A 24,674-nucleotide genomic window follows, 5' to 3' on the forward strand; every position below is an offset into this window, starting at 1 on the left:
GTATTCGAGTCTCTGTCTTCGTCTACGGTTTTAGCCCTCTTCAGCCCCCTCTAATACCATGTTTAACAGATGTCATATCATTCTGTCCCTTCTCCTTATAAGTGTTTTCCACATATTCCTTTCTTCTCCGATTCTGCGCAGAACCTCTTCATTCCTTACTTTATCGAAACGAAACGAAACGAAACTCCTCCGGAACAGGTCATGAAGGTCCACAGGTACCGACCGGCCGCCGTGTCATCCTCAGCCCACAGACGTCACTGGATGCGGATTTGGAGGGGCATCTGGTCAGCACACCGCTCTCCCGGCCATATGTCAGTTTCCGAGACCGGAGCCGATACTTCTCAATCAAGTCGCTCCTCAGTTTGCCTCACAAGGGCTGAGTGCACCTCGCTTGCCAACAACGCTCGGCAGACCGGATGCTAGCCCAGCCCAACAGACTTCGATGATCTGACGGGAACCGGTGTTACCACTGCGGGAAGGCCGTTTGCCCTTATTTTATCAGTCTACCTAATTTTCAACATTCATCTGTAGCACCACATCTTAAATGCTTCGATTCTCTTCTGTTCAATAAGTACTACAACACATTTTTTTTTTTTTTTTTTTCTGAAACCAGGTTGGTTTTAGTCAGGGTTCCAATACATCATTATCTCCCACTCTTTTGGCTACAAAACCTCATTTTTCAACATAATCTCCGTTCAATGCGACGGCCTTACTCCACCTTACTGGGAGGACTTGTATGCCCGTTTGGTAACACTCTACTGGTAGACGCCGCAACCAGCGTCTTGCTGAATCAATAGCTTCCTCGTCATCCACGTATTGCTCCCCGCGGAGTGCATCTTTCTTTCATTGGGACACACAGACGGAAGTCGGAAGGTGCGAGATCCGGACTGTAGGGCGGATGAGGAAGAACAGTCCAATAAAGTTTTATCAGCTCCTCTAGCATGCGCAGACTTGTGTGAGGCCCTCCGCTGTCATGGGGAAGGAGAAAGTCAGCATTTTAGTGGTGACAAACACGCTGAAGTCGTTTCTTCAATTTCCTGAGGGTGTATGCCGGGGATGGGACACGTTTGCGCGACTTCGTTGCGATGGCGACAGACGCCTCGCCCAACGACTCACCGTTATTTTGTTCACTGCCATGTCTCCGTAGACATTCTTCAAGCGCTTATGAATATCGGTAGCGAACACGTAAAACTTGCACCGCAAATATTTCGATAGTGGAAGGTGCCGCTGATACACAGACTTCACAAATTGGAGTGACAAGCAGGCGCCCGCCTATGCACCCCCTCCACAATTATGAGCTTAAATTGTGTATCAATTTAAAAAAAGGTACAAATATTGTAGAGGAACAGTGCCAGTTGACAGTATCGCAATCAAAGTAGACTAAATCAGAACGTCAGTGGTGTCTGTTGCAGGAGTCTAGCGCAAGTAGTTTACGAGATATCCTAGTTTAAACGTTGTTAAGACCGACAGTTGTTTGTTCCGTGTTGTAGAACAAACGCTGTGAGCTTCTTTTGTGTGCGTATGTGCAGCCCTACTCAGATGTTTATATGTCTACATAGGCGTCGTGTTGTTAAATGGGCAGTGCCTGCGGGACACGAGAGACAAAGGTGAATAGCAATCAATACCCCTGTGGGAAACAACCAATGTACCCTCAAAACCTGTGCGCAGAATGACCACCGCCAGCGTCCATACAAGCTTGCAGTATGCCATGCAACGATTGCTGCACACGTTTCAGCGGAATTTGCAGTACAGACAGCAGTAATACGCCGTTTCCTATCATCTATAATTGTTTGAAGAGGTTGAAAAGGTTGATGTATGATGGGATACCTTCCGGTTGATTGGTTGATTTGGTGGAAGAGACCAAACAGTGAGGTCATTGGTCTCGTCGGATTAGGAAAGGATTTGGAAGGAAGTCGGCCGTGCCCTTTCAAAGCAACCATTGCCTGAAGCGATTTTGGGAAATCACGGAGAACCTTGTAAGTAGGCTGTTTAGGTTTTTATGTTGGTAATGCCACGTAGTGCTCTGTATGAAAATCACTGACTGTGCTGTGTGCAGTCTGTGGCTGGTTGGCATTGTTGGAATATTTACTGTTGTAGTGTTGGGCAGTTTGATGTGAACAGCGCGTAGCGTTGTGCAGTTCGAGGTTAGCAGCCGGCAGTGGTGGATGTGGGGTGAGAGATGGCAGAATTTTGAGAGCGGACGATCTGGACGTGTGTCCGTCAGAAAAAGGATATTTGTATGACTGGATGTCATGAACTGATATATATATTATGACTTTTGAACACTATTAAGGTAAATACATTATTTGTTCACTATCAAAATCTAACTATGCCCATCAGTAGCTAGTGCCTTAAGTAGTTAGAATCTTTTATTTAGCTGGCAGTATTGGCGCTCGCTGTATTGCAGTAGTTTGAGTAACGAAGATTTTTGTGAGGTAAGTGATTCATGAAAGGTATAGGTTATTGTTAGTCAGGGCCATTCTTTTGCAGGGGTTATTGAAAGTAAAATTGCGTTGCGCTAAAAAAAAAAAAAAAATTGTGTTAGTTTAGTGATGATCAGAATAAGTATAGAAAGAAATGTCTGAGTACGTTCAGTTTTGCTCAGCTGTTTGAAAATCAAATAGCGTAAGAGGTTTACCAGCATTGTCATTCATAATTTTTCTAAGGGGATGTTTCAACCTAAATCAGGATGTCGGGACGCGGGATAGAACCGTCGTCCTCCCTATTACGAGTCCAGTGTGCTAACCACAGCGTCACCTCGCTCAGTCAGACCTTCCGTCGTATACTGTGCACGAGGACGGCATACTTCCTACATTCTCCGTACGGCATGAGTATGTCCACTTTTTTACGCGTTGGGAAATAACATCTTCCAAGAAGGTCCTTCTACGTCCACAACCACACAGTGAGTGACAGAACCGTCGCAGTGTAATCGCAACGCAATGAAAACAAACGTAACATCGTCGCCTAGCATCTAAGCAATAGAATGGAACAAACAGTGGTCGGTGGTTACAGTGTTCACAGTACGATAACTCGGTAAACTATTTGCACTACCTTCCTGCAACAAACTCCACTGACATTCTCATTTGCGCTACTTTTATGATTTTGCTGTCAATAGACATTATCCCATTTGAACATTTGTAACTGTTGTAAAAACTATACTTCGTCACCATCTTGAAAATATGTGTATTGGGTGCTCAAAACGGTTCAAATGTCTCCGAGCACTATGGGACTTAACATCTGAGGTCATCAGTCCCCTAGAACTTAGAACTACTTAAACCTAACTAAGGACATCACACACATCCATGCCCGAGGCAGGATTCGAACCTGCGACCGCAGCGGTCGCGCGGTTCCAGACTGAAGCGCCTAGAACCGCTCGGCCACAACGGCCGGCTATTAGCTGCAAATAGCGCCTTTGCCTACGATTCAATTCTGTGAAAACCACGTTTCGATAGTGCCTTCTAGACTTGGCCACTGTTTCTATGTCTCGATACAGTGTATCGATACGTGGAACTGTTTCAGTGTTTCGGAACGGCTGTGGTTCACTGTTTCGAAACAGTGGTGTTTCATTCCGCCCCTGTCTCGTGTAACCGGACCCGATTCGATCTAGAGCCAGACACAGAAACTGTATCGTTGTTTCAAAATAAGGCCTGTGCTTGGAACGGACTAATAGTATTGAAACAGTGATGTTTCATTCCGCTCTGTGTCGGACGAGATTCGGGCTCGGCACAGGTACTGAAACACAACATACCACTTCATGGAACACTTTGAAGAGTGTCGAAATCTTTTTGACAAGCAATAGCATGAAGCTTAAGATATCCGAAAAGAAAGCTTCGTTTCTAGCTGACTGCCCTATTCCGAAATGGCGTAACATCTGCTTTATAAACACTAACCAAACAATAAAACAACGCATACTATTCACACTCAAAGTAATAAATATGTGAAAATCATTCAGTTAAATTACACTTTTTTATAACATACGCTTCTCTGTTCATAAACAGTAATAATATTAAGAAACGCAAGTAAGCCTACAACATTTTGAATAAAAAAGGCGTAGAGTGACAGTTATAAGACATATACATAAGCCGGCCGGAATGGCCGTGCGGTTCTAGGCGCTACAGTCTGGAGCCGACGACTGCTACGGTCGCAGGTTCGAATCCTAGTTCTACGGGACTGATGACCTCAGAAGTTAAGTCGCGTAGTGCTCAGAGCCATTTGAACCATATACATAAATTTTATGTAGGTATAATTGCAAGCAATCTGTTTGACATTTCACTGATTGCGTAATGGTGTACGGGAAGGGCTGGGAAGCATGGTGAATTTATAGTAACGGTTCGAAACACCTTGAAAGACAAAATTTTTTTCTGTTGTATTTTGTTATTTGTTCGAATTATTTGGCGTTATTTGTGAGTCTATAGCCACTGTGCCTTTTATCCACGATGATTCCCTTTGTGTGCATGGAAATTAGCGGGATGGGTATATTACCGATACCAACGGAATGTGGGAATCCCAGTAGCATATCCGTTGTTTCTGCAGTTTGCTCCCATCTCCAGTTCCGTTCGTGGTGGTTCTTCTGTCTTCAGCTATGGCTGTCCTCAGCCAATTGAAAAGTATGAAAGTCACACGACACGAAAGCAGCGCATTTGCTGCAGGAAATACAAAACTGCCAAGACGCCTAAGTGATAGTGCGATATGATTAGCGCTCTCGCACCTCATTTGTGTTTATATGGACATACTTATACACTAGACATTCAAGATGATAAAATGTGTAGGTTTATTAGATTACAAAACAGAAACTGTTTCACTGTTTCGAAACATCGTATCGAAACATTACATTGTAGTGCTTCATTTGTTTCGAAACAGTTACGTGTTTCAGTTTGCCCATCTCCAGTGCCTTCCGTGTCTGAAATATTTGCAATGCAAATGTTACGTGATTCGCTCTGTATACCATTCCTTTCCCGTATAATGATTGACTGTTTTATTTCATCTTCAGTGTTGAATATTTTTAATGTCAGTCTAGGAGGAACCGTAAGTACGAGGAGACGTGTAGATTACCCCCGGTAGCATCGGTGTAGATGAGATAACGCCGGTGTTGTAAGAAGGGGCTCCCAGCTGACGCAGCTGCGTTCGTTTCGCGGAGCGCCGCAGCAGGGAGCTACCGGCTGCGTGAGGCCGAGCCAGATAAGGCGGGCGGCCGCTCAAATTGACCATTGTGCGCGCCAGATGGGCCGCATTGTCTCCGCGATACTGGCGCGCCGGCGCGGCCAGGTGCCCAAGTGCGCGCCGCGCGCTGCGCACGTGCGGGGACACCTCACCTCACCTCGCTGTCCGGATTACCGTGCGTAGCGGGCTGCCTGCCCGCAGGCGCGCGTCGCCCGCCCGAAGAAGCGACAAGTCTGCTCGCCGCGGGAGCTCACGCGCACGGAGGACGATATATGCTTGCGCGTTTAGAGCCCCACATTATCTCGCCCCAGACTACATCGCAGCTCCTTTTCAACACCGGGATGAAGCAGTCACCAGCTTTTGAGTTCTCGGGGAAAATTATTGCACGGTATCTCCTGCGATTAAAATGATGGAACTCCGTGCACTCGCCAACATTATTCTTTCTGTGCACTATCCTAGTGTTGTACAAGGTACCATTTTAGAAGATGCCGCTACATGACGTCAACGTCAGCTTTCATTGTGATATTAACTGAGAGAGAAAGATAACGAAACTAGTGTCGATATGTTTGAAAATAAGAGAAATGATCGTGTGTGATGTCCTTAGGTTAGTTAGGTTTAAGTAGTTCTAAGTCTAGGGGACTGATGACCTCAGATGTTAACTCCCATAGTGCTTAGAGCCATTTAAACCATTTTTGCAGAGAAATGATCGCTCCAGTATGCCATTATTTACTCACAAAAAGTTTTGCTAATGTCGTCAGCTTCTGACTGTGGCGAAACATTCTCATCGTATATCGTCAGCATTAAGCACCTGCAAAACGTACCTGCCTAATTGGCATACTCTGATAATACTATGAGGTTTATTAAATAAATTTTCACTATACAATTACAGCACGAGGACCAGTTTCAGTTGCCGCGCGGGATTAGCCGAGCGGTCTAGGGCGATGCAGTCATGGACTGTGCGGCCGATCCTGGCGGAGGTTCGAGTCCTCCCTTTGGCATGGGTGTGTGTGTTTGTCCTTAGGATAATTTAGGTTAAGTAGTGTGTAAGCTTAGAGGCTGAAGACCTTAGCAGTTAAGTCCCATAAGATTTCACACACATTTTTTTGAACCAGTTTCAGTTATTTTCTACATCCCTCTTCAGAGCGTTCAAATCATAAAAATGTGGTGAACATGCACTGAAAAACACCATTATTAACCGTAGTCATGTAATGAAATGCATTCATATTGTGGCTAACAAGACTATGACAGTAGCTAAAAACTTCGTTATTAGCAAGCCACGTTGTAGACCATAATATAGCCAGACGACGGTAATAAATGATTTGCAGTTGACACAGCGGGTGTTCTCACTATATGAAACCTGCTCAATAATTGCAAATCACGGGCATGTGATGCAAGTTTTGCTAACGCAACTGGCAATTTTCCTTCTTTATTACCGTCATCTTGCAAGATTATGGTTTACAACCTGACTTGCTCATGAAGAAGTTTATAACTGCGTATGGTGACGTTGGTGGCCAACAATACGATGCGTTTCATTGCATGACTACGGTTAATGGTGGTGTATTTCAATGGACCTTCACCATTTTGTTACGATTTGAACGGCCTGCAAATAGTTGTTGAAAACTACCGAAACTAGTCTTCGTACTCTAGTTGTATACTGAGAACTGCGGTATACGCATAAAAAATGTTTTACAATATAATTTTATTTCTTTAGTATATTAAATTAACATCGCTGTCTCCTTCATGACAATGTCAGGCTTCACTAATGCTACAAGGGTTGGAATTTTAATAACGACAATTATTTATTTTCAACTGATATAAAATATATACGTGTTTCGAAGTTTTGCTATCCTTCAAAGTAGGAACCAGTATTGACCATAACCTACATGATGTTGTAAGACACCTTTAACTGCGGCAGCTGTGTTGATCCCTCAAATGGATCTGTTTATCGCCGGACGAATCTCTGTATAGTTGTGAAGTGAATGTCACGAAGTGCTCCTTACATCTTAGGAATCTAGACGAAGTCAGAGTGGCTTACGTCTGAGGGGTACGGTCGAAAGCATATTCTTTCAGTTACATGTAACTGTTCATCGCACTGAAAACAAGGGCATGTAAACATAGTATTTGATACATAATAACCATACATTTATGTTGCTGATTTTTCTAATGTCTGGTACGGTCTTTGAGAAGCCATAGTTCTGGTACGAAGTCTAAAAATTTGGGGGTTCTTGTTCTTCAAATGGATTTCCAGTTCACGAATATTTGTTTAATAGAATTACTTCTTCTTCAAAAAACGACGTGTTGAAAAAAATCTGACGTTTGTGGCTCTGATGTTGCAACAGTTGCGAAATTGTTTTCGTTGACTCAGGGAAACAGTTCTATTGTTTTTGGCGTTTTATCATTACGCCAGCGTGATTCTCTTCAGCAACGGTTGCGGTTAATTATTTGTTACGTTAAATAATGCACTGCTATGTAATTAGTGAGGCGTTCCACACCAGTTTACTATTATACGCGTTCGTAAACTGATTTATTTCTAAGTGTAGTAGACAAACTTACCGGTCTTTTCGCAATTCGCCACGTCTTGTGTTGTCTACTACCTACTTCTTCTCCTAAAAAAACGTTAATCTTCAATAAATATCAAAAGGCTACAAGAAAATCGTCACTGAACATTCCTGTAATATACTGTTTCATACCTCCGTAGTCTTTAGTGAACCTGTAGAATAATTTATCCATTTTTCTGACTGTTGAGCTCCGTGACTGGATATTATATTATTTATTAAATACAGGAACGAACCACTTTGTTATGTATTTATGTGTAAGCTGACTCGCGTTTCTAGCTTTCTCCCATCATTAGCGTACCGGTAAAACATATTTGAGCCTTCAGTCAGTACATAGTTAAAACATCGACAGCAAATTGGATGCTGCAGCTGCCCTGTGCGAAATAACAATTTTGTTTAGCTGCTACCCTTCGCGCATTGTATATTTACGACGTACAACTGTTTAAGTGTACTTATTTTCTACTTTGCTAATTGTTATTCTGATTCTCGCGTTTATGGATGTGGTGCAAACGCTATTTTACTTCTGTTTTGTAGAACATCGCAGTATCCTCCATGTTGCCGCCTGAAACTTTCGTTTACATCCGAAAACACATCTATGGTCGAAGATTACATTTGGTTACAGGTTCTGCTATGGTCAACGCTATATTTTGGTTACAGTTTCCGTATGAGTAAAAAGAACAGAAATTGTATAGAATTATTTTATGCATTGGATGGGCGCACAACGGATTACGTTTCTTCATGGCTGTGCTTAGTGCGTGGACCTATGAGCAAATTATGAACATTTCTTAGAAAAATTTTGTTTATTAGCTCTGTTTGATCTTTTAAGACGTCACTTTCAGATGAATATTTGTGAGAAAAAGTTTCGAATTAAATTACCTGAAGAAGTCGAAATTGGCTGGTTACTCTATTTACCAAACAACCTATAGAATGAGCAATTTTTTGTCTTCTTTTATGCTGTTCCTACAATTTTCTGTGGTATATACACTCCGTTTTCTGCAAACACTGCCATAAGTCAACAATGTAGCTTGTATTGTATTGTATTGAACTGGAGGCCTAGAAACGACGGAGAGGCTTCGTCCCCGTCGTAGCCTCAGTGGTACACAACCCCGCAACAGGCTACAGCAGTCCACTCACCCCACCGCCGCCCCACACCGAACCCAAGGTTATTGTGCGGATCGGCCCCCAGTGGACCCCCCCCCCCCCCCCTGGGAACGTCTCAGACCAGACGAGAGTAACCCCAATGTTTGCATGGTAGAGTAATTGTGGTGTACGAGTACGTTGAGAAAGTGTTTGCGCAGCAGTCGCCAACATAGTGTAACTGAGGCAGAATAAGGGGAACCAGCCCGCATTCGCCGAGGCAGATGGAAAACCGCCTTAAAAACCATCCACAGACTGGCCGGCACACCGGACCTCGACACCAATCCGCCGGGCGAAGCCTTTCCGGCCGGAAAGCAGTGTGTCAGACCCCACGGCTAACCGGGCGGGCTAACAATGTAGCTTACTCTCTGCTTGTCTTGCTGCTGTCGCAGTGTATAACGAAAATGAGCATGCGTGTTGCGGCTTTATGTGTTAGATTGCGCTTGAACTATGATCACAAAATTTTGCCGAAAATCGCCGTTCAATGCGAATGTTAAGTTTCTGTTTTTCTATACGCGAATCACAAAGGATTCCTTATGAAAGTTTATTATCGGTTTTGATTTAGGCCGTCGGTAATACATTTTTCCAGATCCTACACTCTGCGACTACAGAGCCACAAAAATTCTGTACTGAAATCCGGAACTGCGAAGATTACAATTGTTCTGCAATAGGCCCTATCATGTTGGCAACTAATCTAAATTTCCAGAAGAATTAACTGTGTTAGACAGTTCCCTGTGTTCCTGTAATACAGTTGATCGTCTGCAGAACAACAAATAAATTGTTTAGATAATCTGATTATGTGAATACTTCTCTGTAGTATAACATAGGCAGTAAGTCTTAACCTTTGTTCCAGTAAATAGTATCTGTGTTACATCTCTGTTGCACTTTTTATTACAAACATCGAGATTTGACATGTAAGTCACTATTACTTAACAACACACACATAACTTCATGATATAAGCAGTAGTTTCTTTTTAATAAATTTGCTCTTTAATCGATTGAGTTTGCGAACCCTAAATGAGTTTCTGTGCTAATCGATGCAACGCTCTCCACGTTTGTATGTGGGTTATGCATTGATAGCCGCACTGAACAGATATGCCAGTATCACCGTTAATGAAGTGCGTAAATCAGCATTTGATATGTACTTTCCACCTTTTTTTTCAGCATCCAAAACTAACAACTTAAAGGTAGCTTTTCTCATTATGTTTTAAAATCTTCTCGTGTTTCTTGTCGCCTCAATCCGCAGATCCTTGATTTGCCTTTTCCTCGTAGTGTCTGAGGTCACATCTGGACAGTTTTCAATCAAATTTCTGACCACCATGGCATATTGCCAATCGGTATACTGAACGTACTTCGTCTAGTTGCTCACTCTTTTTTCGTACGAGCCGGAATTTCAGGACCATTTCGGAGAAAAGTGCGTCACAGATTTTCTTCTTATTAACAGCGAAGTAAGTTCGAAAAAGGACTGTCTAACGACAGAACTGTGCACGTCGTCATCGTCATCATAATTAGCCATTTGACATTCACTGTTCCACGTAAAGGACTGAAATAATTTTAAGGGAATATAAATTATTTACGACGGACACTGCTTATATCCTATATTTGTTTAAAGTAATTTTTGTACTGTTTACAGAGAATATGTCCTGTTAAAATTCTTTCTTCAAGCGTTCATTGTCGGTTCATCAAGAGGATGGCGTCTTCGTCCACGCAAAGCGTTTAGAAAGTCCATGTTTCTCGGAGAGAAAATTTGTCACATTACAAGACAAGCGAATGAATAGATATCAACTTCTCTGAAATAAATTGTGACGCATTTGTTCACAGTACTGATTCCAAGTGCTGGCTGCTTTACCTTGGATCAGTTATAAATGTGTCGATGACAGACGTTTGATGTGGTACACAGATTAGAGCCTTTCATCTTCCACGTCAAAATTCTCCATACGCCTTTATATTTACAATTTTTCTGATTTCACACATTGGATCAAGGTTTTCACCTTTTCTTCTTCTTGTATATTTACACATATTTTCAAAGTAGCCAAAGATGTGATTCATGATGCCAGTCTATTCAGCTGTCTGCTCCATTGTAAAAGTATTTTCATATTTTCTGTTGTTACTGCCACGTGTAAAGAAACTCTAAATAGACATCAGAGTTATCTTGTCACATCAGCCGCATGGCTGTTTGCGATCTAGACAGCTATGCGTCAGCACTAACTGCTGACCGAGAACTTACCACAACATCTGTACAACAAGCCGAACAGTTGTTTTGCTGTGTAATGTCTGATTGACGCCTTGGCACTTGTTTGAACGTTTAGAGTGTAACAGTCAGCATGACAGAACATATGATCAATTCGACATGAAACTGAAAGAGAAGTATAATGTTTGAAAGGAAGATTCAAACAAAAGAAACCTGTTATTGAACAAAATATTTAAAAGCTTCCTGAACTAAAACATAATATCTGTTTTCGCAATCATTATGAAAGAATGAATGTCGCTTGACACCAATGGCATTAGAATCATCATGGCTAGCTCGCAGGAAACATTGGTGGGAAGAAATAACGAAATGACGAATACATTTAACGACAGATTATGAGGAAAATTTTTGGCCTAACAAAAAACGGAGACAGGCTGACATCCCGTACAACAACAGAGAAATTATAAGCATGGCAGCAGACATTAGAAAAAGTGACTAAAATTTTATGGACATGCTCAAAGACTCCTGACAATAAGGCTTACACACAAAATTTTAAAAGATACAGGAAAATTAAAGAACATACCACATACAAACAATGGAACGAGTACACAGGAATATGTGTAGTCGAGGGTAAACAAATAAAGGTGTGACAAAGTCACTAGAAGCCAATAAGTTACTTAATGCATGCCATAGAAGGTGAGCACCAGGTTGTACTGGGCGAGAGTTGTATGGAAAGTTGTCTGTAACGCTGAAGAAGGTATTATTCCAGTATTCGTCTTGAGTTACATATATAAACCAGAGAAGATCTCAATCTCTCAAATGTGAGTCTAACGCCTAAACTACAGCGCGTAGATCTGTAGCTAAGCTGGCTAGGTCGCATAAAAACTCATACAGCAGATGAAGAACTGCTTTACTGATCACAAAATGTGCATAACGTATGTCGGAATTATTTCCATGTTCATAAATCTAAAACAGAAATATAACAAATGAGTTGGTATAAAAATATGTTACAATAACGTTTTAAGTTTGTAATAACTAACCAACATTAAAAAAAGTGCATACTCAGGCCGTTCCTACCAACGCAAACGCAAAGGTAGCAAGCACATGGATAAGATATCAACCGGCTGAGTATGTAACTTGAGATGGCGGACTAAAAGGAAGGCAAAATTGCCAGTAAGTGTCAGCAAGGTAAACATGGTGGCGCCATGTCACATATACTATGACAATAAATTACATAAAATGGCAAAATTAAAAGAGATACACCAGTGCACATTGAACTGTACAATGGAAAGAGCTATTTTAATGAAATAATAAAGGTAACATTAAAAAAAGTTACATATAGATCATTTTATGATCCAAGTACGTGGTGCTAACTGACGGTCAGTACAATTAGAGAATGAGGTTATAAAACAGGAACCAAGTAGACAGAAGAAATCCGACGGTGAGAGAGAAAGAGAAGCAGATAGATGACGAAAACGAATCTGAAAGCACCACGCGATCGAACAGAGTAAATACGCAACTGTAATAGAGGGTGTGTCTCCTATAGGTCGTCAGACACATTTTATCTGGTGCTTCGGCAGATATCTGCAATTCAGTTTTTTCGATGTGTTGCTGGAAAGCGTCGGTCAGCTTTCCGACACTACCAAAAGTGATATTTAAAATGGAATTTTACGTGCCAGTTCGGTTGAGCGGTTCCGAATTAGTCTAGTGCGATATTTGTTTTGTCCATACGTATAAAGAAGGAAGTTAAAACACGAGGAAACTGCACTCCAGCATCTCGGCACCGCCCAGGCCCGCGCTGACTTCCATGCAGCAACGCTGTTCAATCGCTGCTGGATTACGAGTTATTCTCGGTGTTTTACAATCCCTGTTAATATATATCCATAAAACAAATATCACACTAGACTAATCTGGGACTGCTCAATCATTTGGGCACGTAAAATTCCGCATTAACAATCTTTTCCTCTTAACGTTTTGTGTCGTCACTGGGTGTCGCATGAAAGACTTGAGATATATTTGTTTGGGTCGACTCTAGCTACACATTGCAAAAACAAATTTTAAAGAAAAACTGAGCTTGACGCTTCTTAGGAGACAACCTATATATTCAATACGATCTTTCAAAATTTAAGGTTCTAAATGCAGATCGCGCTACTGGCCTCTTTTCAGACATTTCCTTTTTCTAACATTTTCAATGTTCTCTACAGAGAAGCCATATTATAGACGCAATTTCTGTACCTCAGTTCAGTAGGACTGAATCAGCCAGTGCTTTTATTTCTGTTGTTAGCTATTTCGATCTGACCGACGACCAAGTAATCCCGTCCGAAGAATAAAGACTGTCGGTAAAAGACTGAGAAGTAATCAACAGCGTCGTTGGTGAAGGAGACACCACGCTTTCCTGGTCGAGTAATTTATTTCAACTATAAACGCTTAAATCTGCCGCTGGGTTTGGTAACGGGTTTTTCTATATTCTTGTTCCAGCAACTGTTAGTTCACAGAGCATGCTTCAGCTACATGTGTCCAGAGCATGAACTGACTGTGTGCTCACGAAATGACGGAAAACAGGAAAGGCACTACTGATATTTCGTTACCAACTGATAGCAATGTTAATGTGTAAATAGGTACATTTTGCTGTAGCTAAACAATTTTCTCCGGCATGTTATTTATTCTGAAGCAGTCAGCTCTTTGAATTTTGGGTAAAGTAGTAGAGAGACAGTGAAAATTAGGACCTTTGAAGTACTTAGTAACTCATGTTCGAATGGCTCAACTGGAAGACCATTGCCTCTGAAAGAGAACTTTTTAGGTTCCGCTAAGTGCCTACTCTTGATCTGCCATGAAATTTCAGGGACTGTAATTGTTGACAGTCGACATGAAAAAGCAAGCACATAAATGTATGGTAAGGTGTCTCTTCCAAATGGACGGTTAAAATTGTGGCAGATGGAGAAAACATAAAAAGGATTACAGTAACTCAATAATTCTCAACTAATGGAAGTAATCTTCTTAGTGCACATAACTTAATATCGATCAGAATTTCATCCCAGAAAGTCAAGGGAATGTTACGAGACACTGCGACTGGATGTTCCAAATGGGAGCGTCAACTAATGCTATATAGCGAATCGTTGAGAAATACATCAAATTTTATTACTTCCTGGAAATAATAGGCACCAGCAACCAAGGAGCAGATCTCTTACGTTATGTAAATGAGAGCTATATTTCCGTGCTACTGTCGTCTACTTGTTCCTGATGTAATCGCTAACGGTGAAAATATGTCGTCGTTAATATGAACGTTTATCATCTCAAATACGAAAGGTACAGAAACAAGACACAGCTTCGGCTTTCTTGGCTTTTGAACAACTGCTTCCTCCTCATCCAATATTTTCCTCTATAGGCACACAAAAATTCAACACATCATATCGCCATTCCCATAGAATGCAGTGTTACAATACAAAAGAGACTGAGCCAGGTGGCGCTGTGGTTAGCATACTTGACTCGCATTCGGAAGCACGATGGTTCAAATCTCTATCCAGCCGCTCACATTTTTTCCGTGATTTATTTTACTCGCTCCTGCTGAATACCGGGATAGTTCCTTTGAAAAGGATGCGACCGATTTCCTTCCCCGTCCTTTCGCAATCCGAACATGTGCTGCATCTTTAACGGCCATGCTGTCGACGGGACTTTAAACTTTAATATTTTTAATGTAAAACAAGCAGTTTAAAGGTTAAATCCCGACTTACAGCAAAAAATCTCGGTTCTAGAAGGTCATGTTTCACCATCCATGTAAAAGGGATACTATTCTGAGAGAAAGTAAATACGGAATACAATCACATGTATATAACTAGGTTCGAGTTTTCGTTCTACTGACATTAAACGAAGTAAGTGCAGTGAACATGGTAACCGCACCAGCGGCATTACGGAAGTCCTGATCCACATAAAGAATTTAGGAGACAATCTGAGCCACCATCTAAGATTGCTTGCAGATGATGTTGAAATTTACCGTCTTGTAAAGCCATCAGATGATCAAAACCAATAACAAAATTATTTTCACCAACTGACTCTTTATAATAAAAAGTGTGAAATCACCCACATGAGTACCGAAAGGAATCCGTAAAGTTTAGGATGCACAATAAATCGTACAAAATTCTATTAAATACTTAGGAATTTAAAATTATGAATAACTTAAATTGGAAAGATCACATAGATAACGTTGTGGAGAAAGCGAACCAAAGACTGCGATTTATTAGTTGAACACTTAGAAAATGTTGTAGGCATACTAAAGAGACTGCTTACACTACGCTTGTATACCCTCTTCTGGAATATTTCTGTGTGGTGTGGGATCCGCATGAGATAGGACTGACGGAGGACATCGAAAAAGTTCAAAGAAGGCCAGCTCGTTTTGCATTGAATAAAATGCATCTTTGACCATCAGTTGGTTTTAGTTTAAACCCGAATATCATTTTAATATTTTGTATTATCGCGAAGTAAGGGGGAGAGTGCCACGGATGTGATAAGTGAATTCGGGTGATAATCATTAAAACAAAGGCGTTTCTTGTTGCAGTAGGATACTTTCACGAAATTTCAGTCACCTGCTTTCTCTTCCAAGAGCAAAATATTTTGCTGGCGTCCACCTACTTAGAGCGAAGTGACCATCATAATAAAATAAGGGGAATCAGAGCTCGCACGAAAAGGTTTAGGTGTTCGTTTTCCCCGCGCTCTCTTGGAGATGAAACTGTAGAGAAATTGCTTGAAGGTGATTCGATGAACTCTCTGCCAAGCATTCAGTTGTGAACTGCAGAGTAATCATGCATATGTTACGTCGTTGATCGGTGTTGTCTTATCTTTTAGAATCGAACGAAGAACGTCATTGGTTCCTACACCATCCGCTCGCCCGGCTACAGCTCCCACCCGCCTTTGTTTTATTTTCTTCGCTCTAATAATTACGACTTACACGTCAGTCCCTTTCTCTAAGTTTTTGATTTGTTTTTCTATATGTCGTAGTGACTCCAACAATTATGAATTTTCCTGTGCTCCCTTGCTAACTCTCGGCTTCCACATTTAAATTGTAAGCCCTGCTATGTCTGACTGCCATAAGAAAAACTGGCAGTACGCACTGATCGTAAGATTTCCCGTTTGAGACGGTGACAAACTGTATTATCAACTTTCTTGTTTTCGAAAATCATCTAGCAAATAATTATCTCGGTTCTAACACAATTTTCTTGGTCTCCGTGTACACAACATCCGAAACCAGGGTCTGTTAAACCTGAACTGTTAACTTTTTGACGGAAGTTTGGTGACAGTTACGCAACATTAAAGGAGAATGGATAACTATGCCACTGTCAGTTGTGTCAATAAAGGATGATTGTATCATAAAAAAGAGACTGAGGCAAAAACAAAAAATAATACCTTACAACAAGTCAATCACCGTCTCCGCGAACGAAATGTCGTTTTTCCCCAAGGTAAAGAATGTCTGAGGAAGACTCATCCGGTTTCGGAAGACTGTGTTCTACATGAATAAGGATGTAACTAGGGGTGTATTTTAATTAACGCATCGAAACTAAAACTGTTTCTTGGTGTCAGTTGTTAGTTTCCCGTTGATGTGGTGGGCGCTAGGGGCTCCCTGGTGCAGCCTAATGGCTTGCTGGGTGTTCATCTGTGTTTTTTCTTCCCGACTGCGAGAATGTGCCATAAATGCTATAGCGAATCGAGTGGTAATGGACGTCGCCGGCAAATTGTAACTCTTTCTCGTGCTTCACACGCTCTCTGTGGTGCTGCTTTTGTGGGAACGCTAAAAGCTTTGTCAAGTGTGGTTGGCTGCATGCCAGCAACATTGTCCCTGTCCCTGAAATCGGTCAGCCAATAAGTTACTTAATGCATGCCATAGAAGATGAGCACCAGGCTGTACTGGACGAGAGTTGTATGGAAAGTTGTCTGTAACGCTGAAGAAGGTATTATTCCAGTATTCGTCTTGAGTTACATATATAAATCAGAGAAGATCTCAATCTCTCAAATGTGAGTCTAACGCCTAAACTACAGCGCCACCTTGCTGACTGCATTATAAGAACGAACATCACCTCCACAGCAACCAGCATGAGTTCCAAGAACAAAGATCGTTTGAAATCTAGCTCGCTCTGTTCGTCCTCGAGACACAGAGAACAGTGGATATAGACGCCCAGATAGATACCGTGTTCCTTGCCTTCCGAAAGGCATTCGATACAGTTAGACTCTGCCGTCTAATGAACAAAATATGAGTGTATGGAATACCAGACCAACTGTGTTACTGGACTGAAAAGTTTCTAGCAAACGTTACAATGTCATTTTGAAAGGAGAGAAGTATTCAGACGTGAACGTAACTCAGTGTGTGCCCCAGGAGCGAGCTGTAAGTCCATTACTTATCACAATATATATGTCCTAGTAAATAACGTCGGAGATTTCCACGAGACTTTTCGCTGATGATGCTGTTGCATACAGAGAAGCCACGACGCTAGGAAATTGTAGCGAAGTGCAGGAAGACTTGCATAGGATAGACTTTGTGTGCAGGGAGTGACAATTGACCCTCGTCATAAACAAAATACATAGACAGAAAGACTCTTCATTGTATGACTAAAAAATTGCAAATCAATCGTTGGAAGCAGGTAGTTCTATAAAATATCTAGGAGTATGCGTACGGAGCGATTTAAAGTGGAACCACCTGATAAAGTTAATAGCGAGTAAAGCAGATGCCAGACTGGGATTCATTGGGAGATCCTCAGGACATGTAGTCTATCGACAAAGGAAGTAAGCGCGAAACCGTCACGGAGATGCTCAGTCAAGTCCAGTGGCAGACGCTGAAAGAGAGGCGTTCTGCATCACCTTAAGGTCTTCTTTTAAAGTTGGGAGAGTCAACCAATATATTGCTTTCTCCTATGTGTGTCCCGCGATAAGACCATGAAGATGAAATTAGTCAGACTCGACCCGAAACGGAGGCTTACCAGCAATCGCTCTTCTTGCGAACCATACGTGACCGGAACAGGAAAAGAGCGGAAATAACACTGGTGCACAAGTACTTTCGTAACACATCGGAGTACGCGTGTAGATATAGATAAGGCGTCAGTACACTCTTTTTGTGGGTAGAATGCAAAAACTTTGGCTGTAGGTGATTCAGCAGCTGCGATGATGGGCTTCCGCATATCGTACATTTTTATTCTGAGAACTACGGGAAATAATTTCCGTTGACATCTGGTCACCCCGTGAAAGACAGACTTCTTCATCCACGACATCGAGCTGTCACGGGAACGTGAACCCCGTATTACGTTTTACTCAAGCGTGGTGCCCACTGTAGCGCGAACTTTTCACGTGCCTCACAGAAAAGACAAAGACTGATTGCCGAGAACTCAGTCGGCTGGAACTAAACGGGTCACCTTCAAGGGCTGACTTTCTAACAGAAATCGCCGTGCACATGACACTCTGTTTCTTTATCTCCCTCTAGTAAAGAAAGCCATAGCCGTTAACTGCCAGCTGTCACATTCGTTCAACATTAAAACTATTCTCCTTTCTTTTCTGGTAATAACTACAGAGTTATTCAAGAGGATCAGGCAACGTGCCAACATCAGATTTCACCTTGTCCATTCCCTCATAACATAACACAAACATTACAACAGACAATACACATATCCATTACAGTCACCAACATTCGAGAGATAAACCTAACAGTTTAATGAGCACGTGTCCTGTGCTTATGGCGTTTTCTGGGTTTTGCAGGAGGAATAGTAAATATTCCAGATAGTAGTAGCACAAATTAATTTTAATAAAATATTCCATGTGATATGTATCCAGTTTAATTGGTTAGGTATGGTTGTTAGAATGTAACTCAAACGACCACTGGAAGCGCTAAGCAAAGGGAAATGCTATAAGTTCAAAGCCGATTTTCATTAACTCCACCTCCGACCTCAAGATCCTTTCTAATTCCCTTGAAAACGCTACGTGTGGATCTTCTGAGATCGTCTTGGCGTTCTTTGTAGTTTTCGCCTTTCAGTCATCTCCACAGGCAAAAAACTAAAGGGTTAGCTAAGAAACGTGACCGTTTCTGGCGATCTGTCTTCCGGAAATGTTAAGCTTTGATGGCGTGTAACGTGATGGCTAGAATGTGTAGGGGTCCAGTCATGAAAGTAGAACACGCATATCTTTGTAGCCAGAGAAACCTCTTCCGTTAATTTTGGAAGCTCATTTTCAAGAAGTCTAGATAACGGGGCTCTGTAATGTTTATCTATATCTCCATCTACTTAGTTCCGTAAGTAGCTATACATCTGTAACGAATAAAAATTGGGTACACGTTACATGGAATGTTTTATTCGAATTAGTCTTAAACTACTACCTACAAAATATTTACACTTCGTATATGCGGCAGGAGCCGATAGCATCACTAGCGCGAATGACGTATATTCTATGCAGAATGCGTTTCGATGTTTCATTGCAACATGAATATAAGATGTGGTTTACTGCGATTCATGCAGCTATTAATCGTACTAACATTTTAATATCGCTCACTGATGCCGGAAGAAAAATTTTTATTTACCATGCGCTCCTCTTGGTAGAAGAGTGTTACCAAGCTGTTAGATGTGAAAATGCGGTTTGTCGAATGCTAAAGTAGGGTGTTTATAATCAGTAATGGAGAAGATGAATTTAACTTTAGTCTTCAGGGTAAGATACTGTGATTATGATCGATCCTGCTTGTTCACGTTTCTGCACTTGCCGGGGGTCCAAAATGTTCTCGAAAACATACGCCACACCGTTCACTTTCTGAATGAGATTCTGTACTTGACGCTGAATTCTTACTTTCTTTTCTTCATTATTTCCCCTACTGTGTATCCCATCTTTTACCGGGTTCACGTTTCCAGAATTTGGCAAAGTTAATTTTATTATTTAACAGTGTGGCCTGTTGCCCATCCTCACACAACAGTCGTCAAGTAACCCAAGTGCGAGAATTTGTGTTTGCCGTCTGTGAGTAGTGTATTATTTGTTCTACTTCTTGTATTTTGATTGTTTGTGTATGGTATTCCCAGAGGCGGAATTTGGGGATCTGCCCAACGTTTACTGAAAAGAGCGTGAAAACAGCTTAAAAATCACACGGCTAGCCAGTGTACCAGTCCACCGTCGTTAATCCGCCGTCCGCGATTGAAATTTCATGTCGTAGTTTAAAAAATATGCTCAAAACGACTATAATCTAATTATGTTAGAAACCACTTGCAAATACTGTAATTCAGAGATTTGAGAAGCTGTCAAAGAAAGACGTAGAACTCGGCCCGAGTCTTACAGGAAATTAGATGATGCTGAGAACGGAATACCTGTGAAAGATATCCAGGCAGCATTTTCTTGAGAGACACATTGATCCCAAAGTCTTACTGCCACGAATGTCTTCCTTGTCAGGCACTGATGTCAAACATATGCAAGCACGCTATGTACTGGCCCCATGATTCACAGTCTTTATGATACGTTACTTCACAAAGCGAACAGGAGGCTATGCCGTACAGGAAAGTGACGTGGTCGTGTGATTAGGTACAAGTGCAGTGCAAACGCGGTAGGCCATCGGGGAAAATTTCACGAGCATCCGCAACGGCTTACTGTTGATCTCATTAAATTATTGGTGATGAGAAGGAGAAATGAGTGGCAGTACTGATTGATAAGGCGATGAAACAGATGAGCAGATTGCTAAAGCTGTAGAAGGTCTACAAAGTACGACATGAGGTACACTATGCTGAGCGGACTGAGAATGGAGTAGCTACCACAAATATCCAGAAGCAGAATGCAAAAATAAATATTTCATTAACTATATCTCCACAGCAATACCTGCCATATGATGAGCAATAGCTATTGTTACACAGAAGTGGTCGACAAGGCTAGCAAAGAAATTTTACAAAAAAAAGAAAAAAGTTCTCAGCATGGGACTTGATTCTGAAAGATGCCGGAATAAACGTGTCAATGAACGTGTCATTCGTTGCGAACGAGACAAAGTAATTTGAAAAGCATTGAATTTTTGCGAGAAAATAAAACACCAGAATAAAAGCGACTGGTAATTTATTTAGACGAAACGCGGATTCTCACACATATTTTTGCGATTATACTGTGCGAGAGGTATTGTGGAACGAAAGTGCCTGTCAGTGTTTACTTGTGCTACGCTGAGCGTTGGCATGTAGAGGTGTCGCCTGTGATGGCGCGCCGCTTGTAATAATACTGGAGCGTACGCTTTTGTTACCTCACTGCCCCCCCCCCCCCCCCTCGTGTTTCTCAGGCGTAAACACGACATTTACCACCCTACACGGGTCGTCGGGTCGCGACTAATATAAGGAATATGATATTATGTCCAACCCGAATTGGGGTGATGAGGTGAATTAGAAACAGGAAAACTGCGGATTAAAACTGTCGAACTCGAGACCTTTGCCTCGCAGGAGAGTGTATTCAAATCTGGAAGGTAGGAGACGGGACACTGGCAGAATTGAAGCTGTGAGGACGGATTGTAAGTCGTGCTTCGGTAGCTGAGTCGGATGCCGCCACGGTAGCTGAACGTGTTCGGTCGGAGGGTTCGCTGCTCTCTCCAATAAAAAACTAAGTGAATAGATCAGCGATGAAATTGCACGGATGTCGTGGGACGTCTGCCCCGAACAAATGCATCGAACGACAACGAACAAAATGAGATTCTTAAAGAAAATAAAAAAAAAATGTTGGCAGAGCATTTGCCCGCGAAAGGCAAAGGACCCGATTTCGAGTCCCTGTCCGATACACAGTTTTAATCTGCCAGCAAGTTTCATATCAGCGCACACTCCGCTGCAGAGTGTAAATTTCATTGAGGAATACTGCTCTAAAAAAAAATGGCTCTGAGCACTATGGGACTTAACAGCTGTGGTCATCAGTCCCCTAGAACTTAGAACTACTTAAACCTAACTAACCTAAGGACATCACACACATCCATGCCCGAGGCAGGATTCGAACCTGCGACCGTAGCAGTCGCACGGTTCCGGACTGCGCGCCTAGAACCGCGAGACCACCGCGGCCGGCTAGGAATACTGCGTTTCGCAGGTAGTAACCTAGCAATTGTAACATCCAAACAGGTGACACAGATTGACTGAAAGATTCACTTTTCGTTCGTCTCCATTCTTTTCAAATTCCCTACGCTGCTAAGGGATCACGATTCGATTCGCAATAGACGCTCGAGGTGGCTCCACTGGTAAAGCACTGTCTGTGTGGGACATCTTTCCTGTCCCAATCTCTGCCGGCCGCGGTGGTTTCGCGGTTCTGGGCGCGCAGTCCGGAACCGTGCGACTGCTACGGTCGCAGGTTCGAATCCTGCCTCGGGCATGGATGTGTGTGATGTCCTTAGGTTAGTTAGGTTTAAGTAGTTCTAAGTTATAGGGGACTGATGACCACAGCAGTTGAGTCCCATAGTGCTCAGAGCCATTTGAGCCATTTTTTTGTCCCAATCTCTGCCGAGCTCGCTAACCTGCCGCACGTAATCTGTACTAGGTGTTCTCAGCTAGAAGGAGCAAGATAATGCTCTACTGCGAGAAATGTGAGTAACAGTACCGGGAATTGAATGTGGTTCTCTGCATATGTGTCACACGCGATAACCACTCGATTACGGGAATGTTTATTTTATACGATATTACGTTATAGTATCGTAATAATATGTATCATCATTCAACTGTGTGCCAGGGTGCCCAGTTGTGAATCGTTCTCCTGTCAGTCCATTCTCAAGAAAGTCTTGTGTAATGTTGTACAACAACACCGACATGTACGATATCAGCAACGTGATCATTGAACTTCGGTCCTAATTACTTTCATCTTCGAAGGAACAGTATAATAAAATAGTGTCATTTTTTTTAAAAGATGAGCGACTTACTAGAAAGAGTGTAAAAACTGAGGAAAACCTGTTGTGAAAAGAGCTCCTTTTCTATAGAAATGTACACTGACGAGGTAAAACACTATGAATACATGATAAATAGCATGTTAGTCGACCTTTGGAAGGAAAACCAAATGTGTGACATGGATTTGACAAGTGCTTGGTAAGTTTCCGGCCTTGTGTGGCACGTCACACGTCACGCAATGCCTATAAATCACGGTCTGTTGGTTTATAGGCTAGAGGTGGCACCCGATTGTGTCCGAGATGTGGGCCGTCGGGTTCAGACCAGACGAAATTTGGGGCGATGACTCAACGAGCTCCTCAAAGGACTGCAGCACGATTCTGGCATCGTGACACAGGCATTTATCCTGCTGGAAGATGCCATCGCATTTGGGGAAGACATCGAACAGGAAGGGATGCACGTGGTTCGTAATAATGCTCACGCTGTCCACAACTGTCATGGTGGCTCCAATTGCTTCCACCTATGTACAGTGGAAGACGAAACATCCGCTCCCACTGACCTGGAACCACGGCACAACCCCTGTTTCGAGCAGCGTTCACGTGGATGAAGGCACCTCCGCAAGCGTTTATTCGCCTGGTGTAGCGTGAGATGTGATACATCCGACCACGTATATTGTCTCTATTGATCCGCGTTCTATCTCGATGATGCCACAACCACTGCAATCCTAATTTACAGAGCTGTTGGGCCAATATCGGAACACGTAGGCGTCCAACAACGTGGCACTGATGGGTGTGCTTAAAAACAGTCGTGCATGAACTCTTTAGCCATAGATCGCTGCTACAGAGTAGGCAACCCTCCAGCCTGCGCCATCTGCCATGTGGCTCGGTCGCCCAATATCTCTTCGGGTACTCGTGGTTTCACTGTCTTTCAACCATGCTCAATCTGAGCCACCAGCCATAATAGTAAGTTCTGTATTACAGTCGCTAATGTCAATGGATATTCCATTTCCCGCCTGTACGGTCGACAGAATTGCCTCATTCGTGTGTGCTCCGCTTATACACTTTCTTAACCTCGTCTTCTACTCCAAACCAATCTTGCGATGGACAGTCGTCACGATATTTTGGCTCATGTGCGTAAGCGTAGCATTTATGTACATAGACGAACACGAGGTACGTACCAGCTCTGAGGGCGTCCATGGGCACGGAGGGGTAGGGAATGGAGTAGGGGTAGCCCTCCTTGCGCAGCGTCTTGGGCTTCCGCCGCGGTCGGTACTTGTAGTCGGGGTGCTCCTTCATGTGCATGGCGCGCAGCCGCTTCGCCTCGTCGATGAAGGGCCGCTTCTCGTCCTCCGACAGGAGCTTCCACTCCGCGCCTGCGAGTAGAAAGCCGTTTCCATTAGCTCACTTCCCAAGAAAACTGCGCCGACGCACACTGTTTTCTACAACAGGGTCATAAATTGATGTACAGACATGACAGGAAATGAAACACTGCCTCGATATTAAGATACTGTTTCAAGAATCATAGCCACTTCTCCATTTCCATCAAACTCCACAGGAGACTATTTATCTTGTTTGAAATGTACGGATAAGAAAGTGTGATAAGTTCCTTGTCTGTCTTTTCTGTGTCTTCGAAATCCACAGTTTGAAGAGTTGAAACGGTACAGTAGTTTCCGCTCTATAAGCAGCAGGCTTCGCTGCTCGCTCGCACCGGGAAATAGAAACAGAGGCTGCTCCGCAGCCAATTTTATTAAACGACGCGGCCGGCCGCGGGTGCAACAGAACCCATGTGGACGGGTGGAAAGAAATGTGT

The 24,674-nt window shown here is 42.6% G+C and overlaps 1 protein-coding gene across 1 annotated transcript in view; it reads right to left on the reverse strand.

Moving 5' to 3' along the window:
• Positions 1–24,674, reverse strand: part of LOC124775665 (transcription factor Sox-21-B) — a 157,817-nt gene that overhangs the window by 97,075 nt on the left and 36,068 nt on the right. The window contains exon 2 of the mRNA XM_047250493.1: positions 24,043–24,237. Within this exon, the coding sequence (XP_047106449.1) occupies positions 24,043–24,237 (195 nt within the window). The remainder of the gene's footprint in view (positions 1–24,042; positions 24,238–24,674) is intronic.

Source organism: Schistocerca piceifrons, chromosome 2 (assembly GCF_021461385.2).
Source record: "Schistocerca piceifrons isolate TAMUIC-IGC-003096 chromosome 2, iqSchPice1.1, whole genome shotgun sequence".
Taxonomy (NCBI): Eukaryota; Metazoa; Arthropoda; class Insecta; order Orthoptera; family Acrididae; genus Schistocerca; species Schistocerca piceifrons.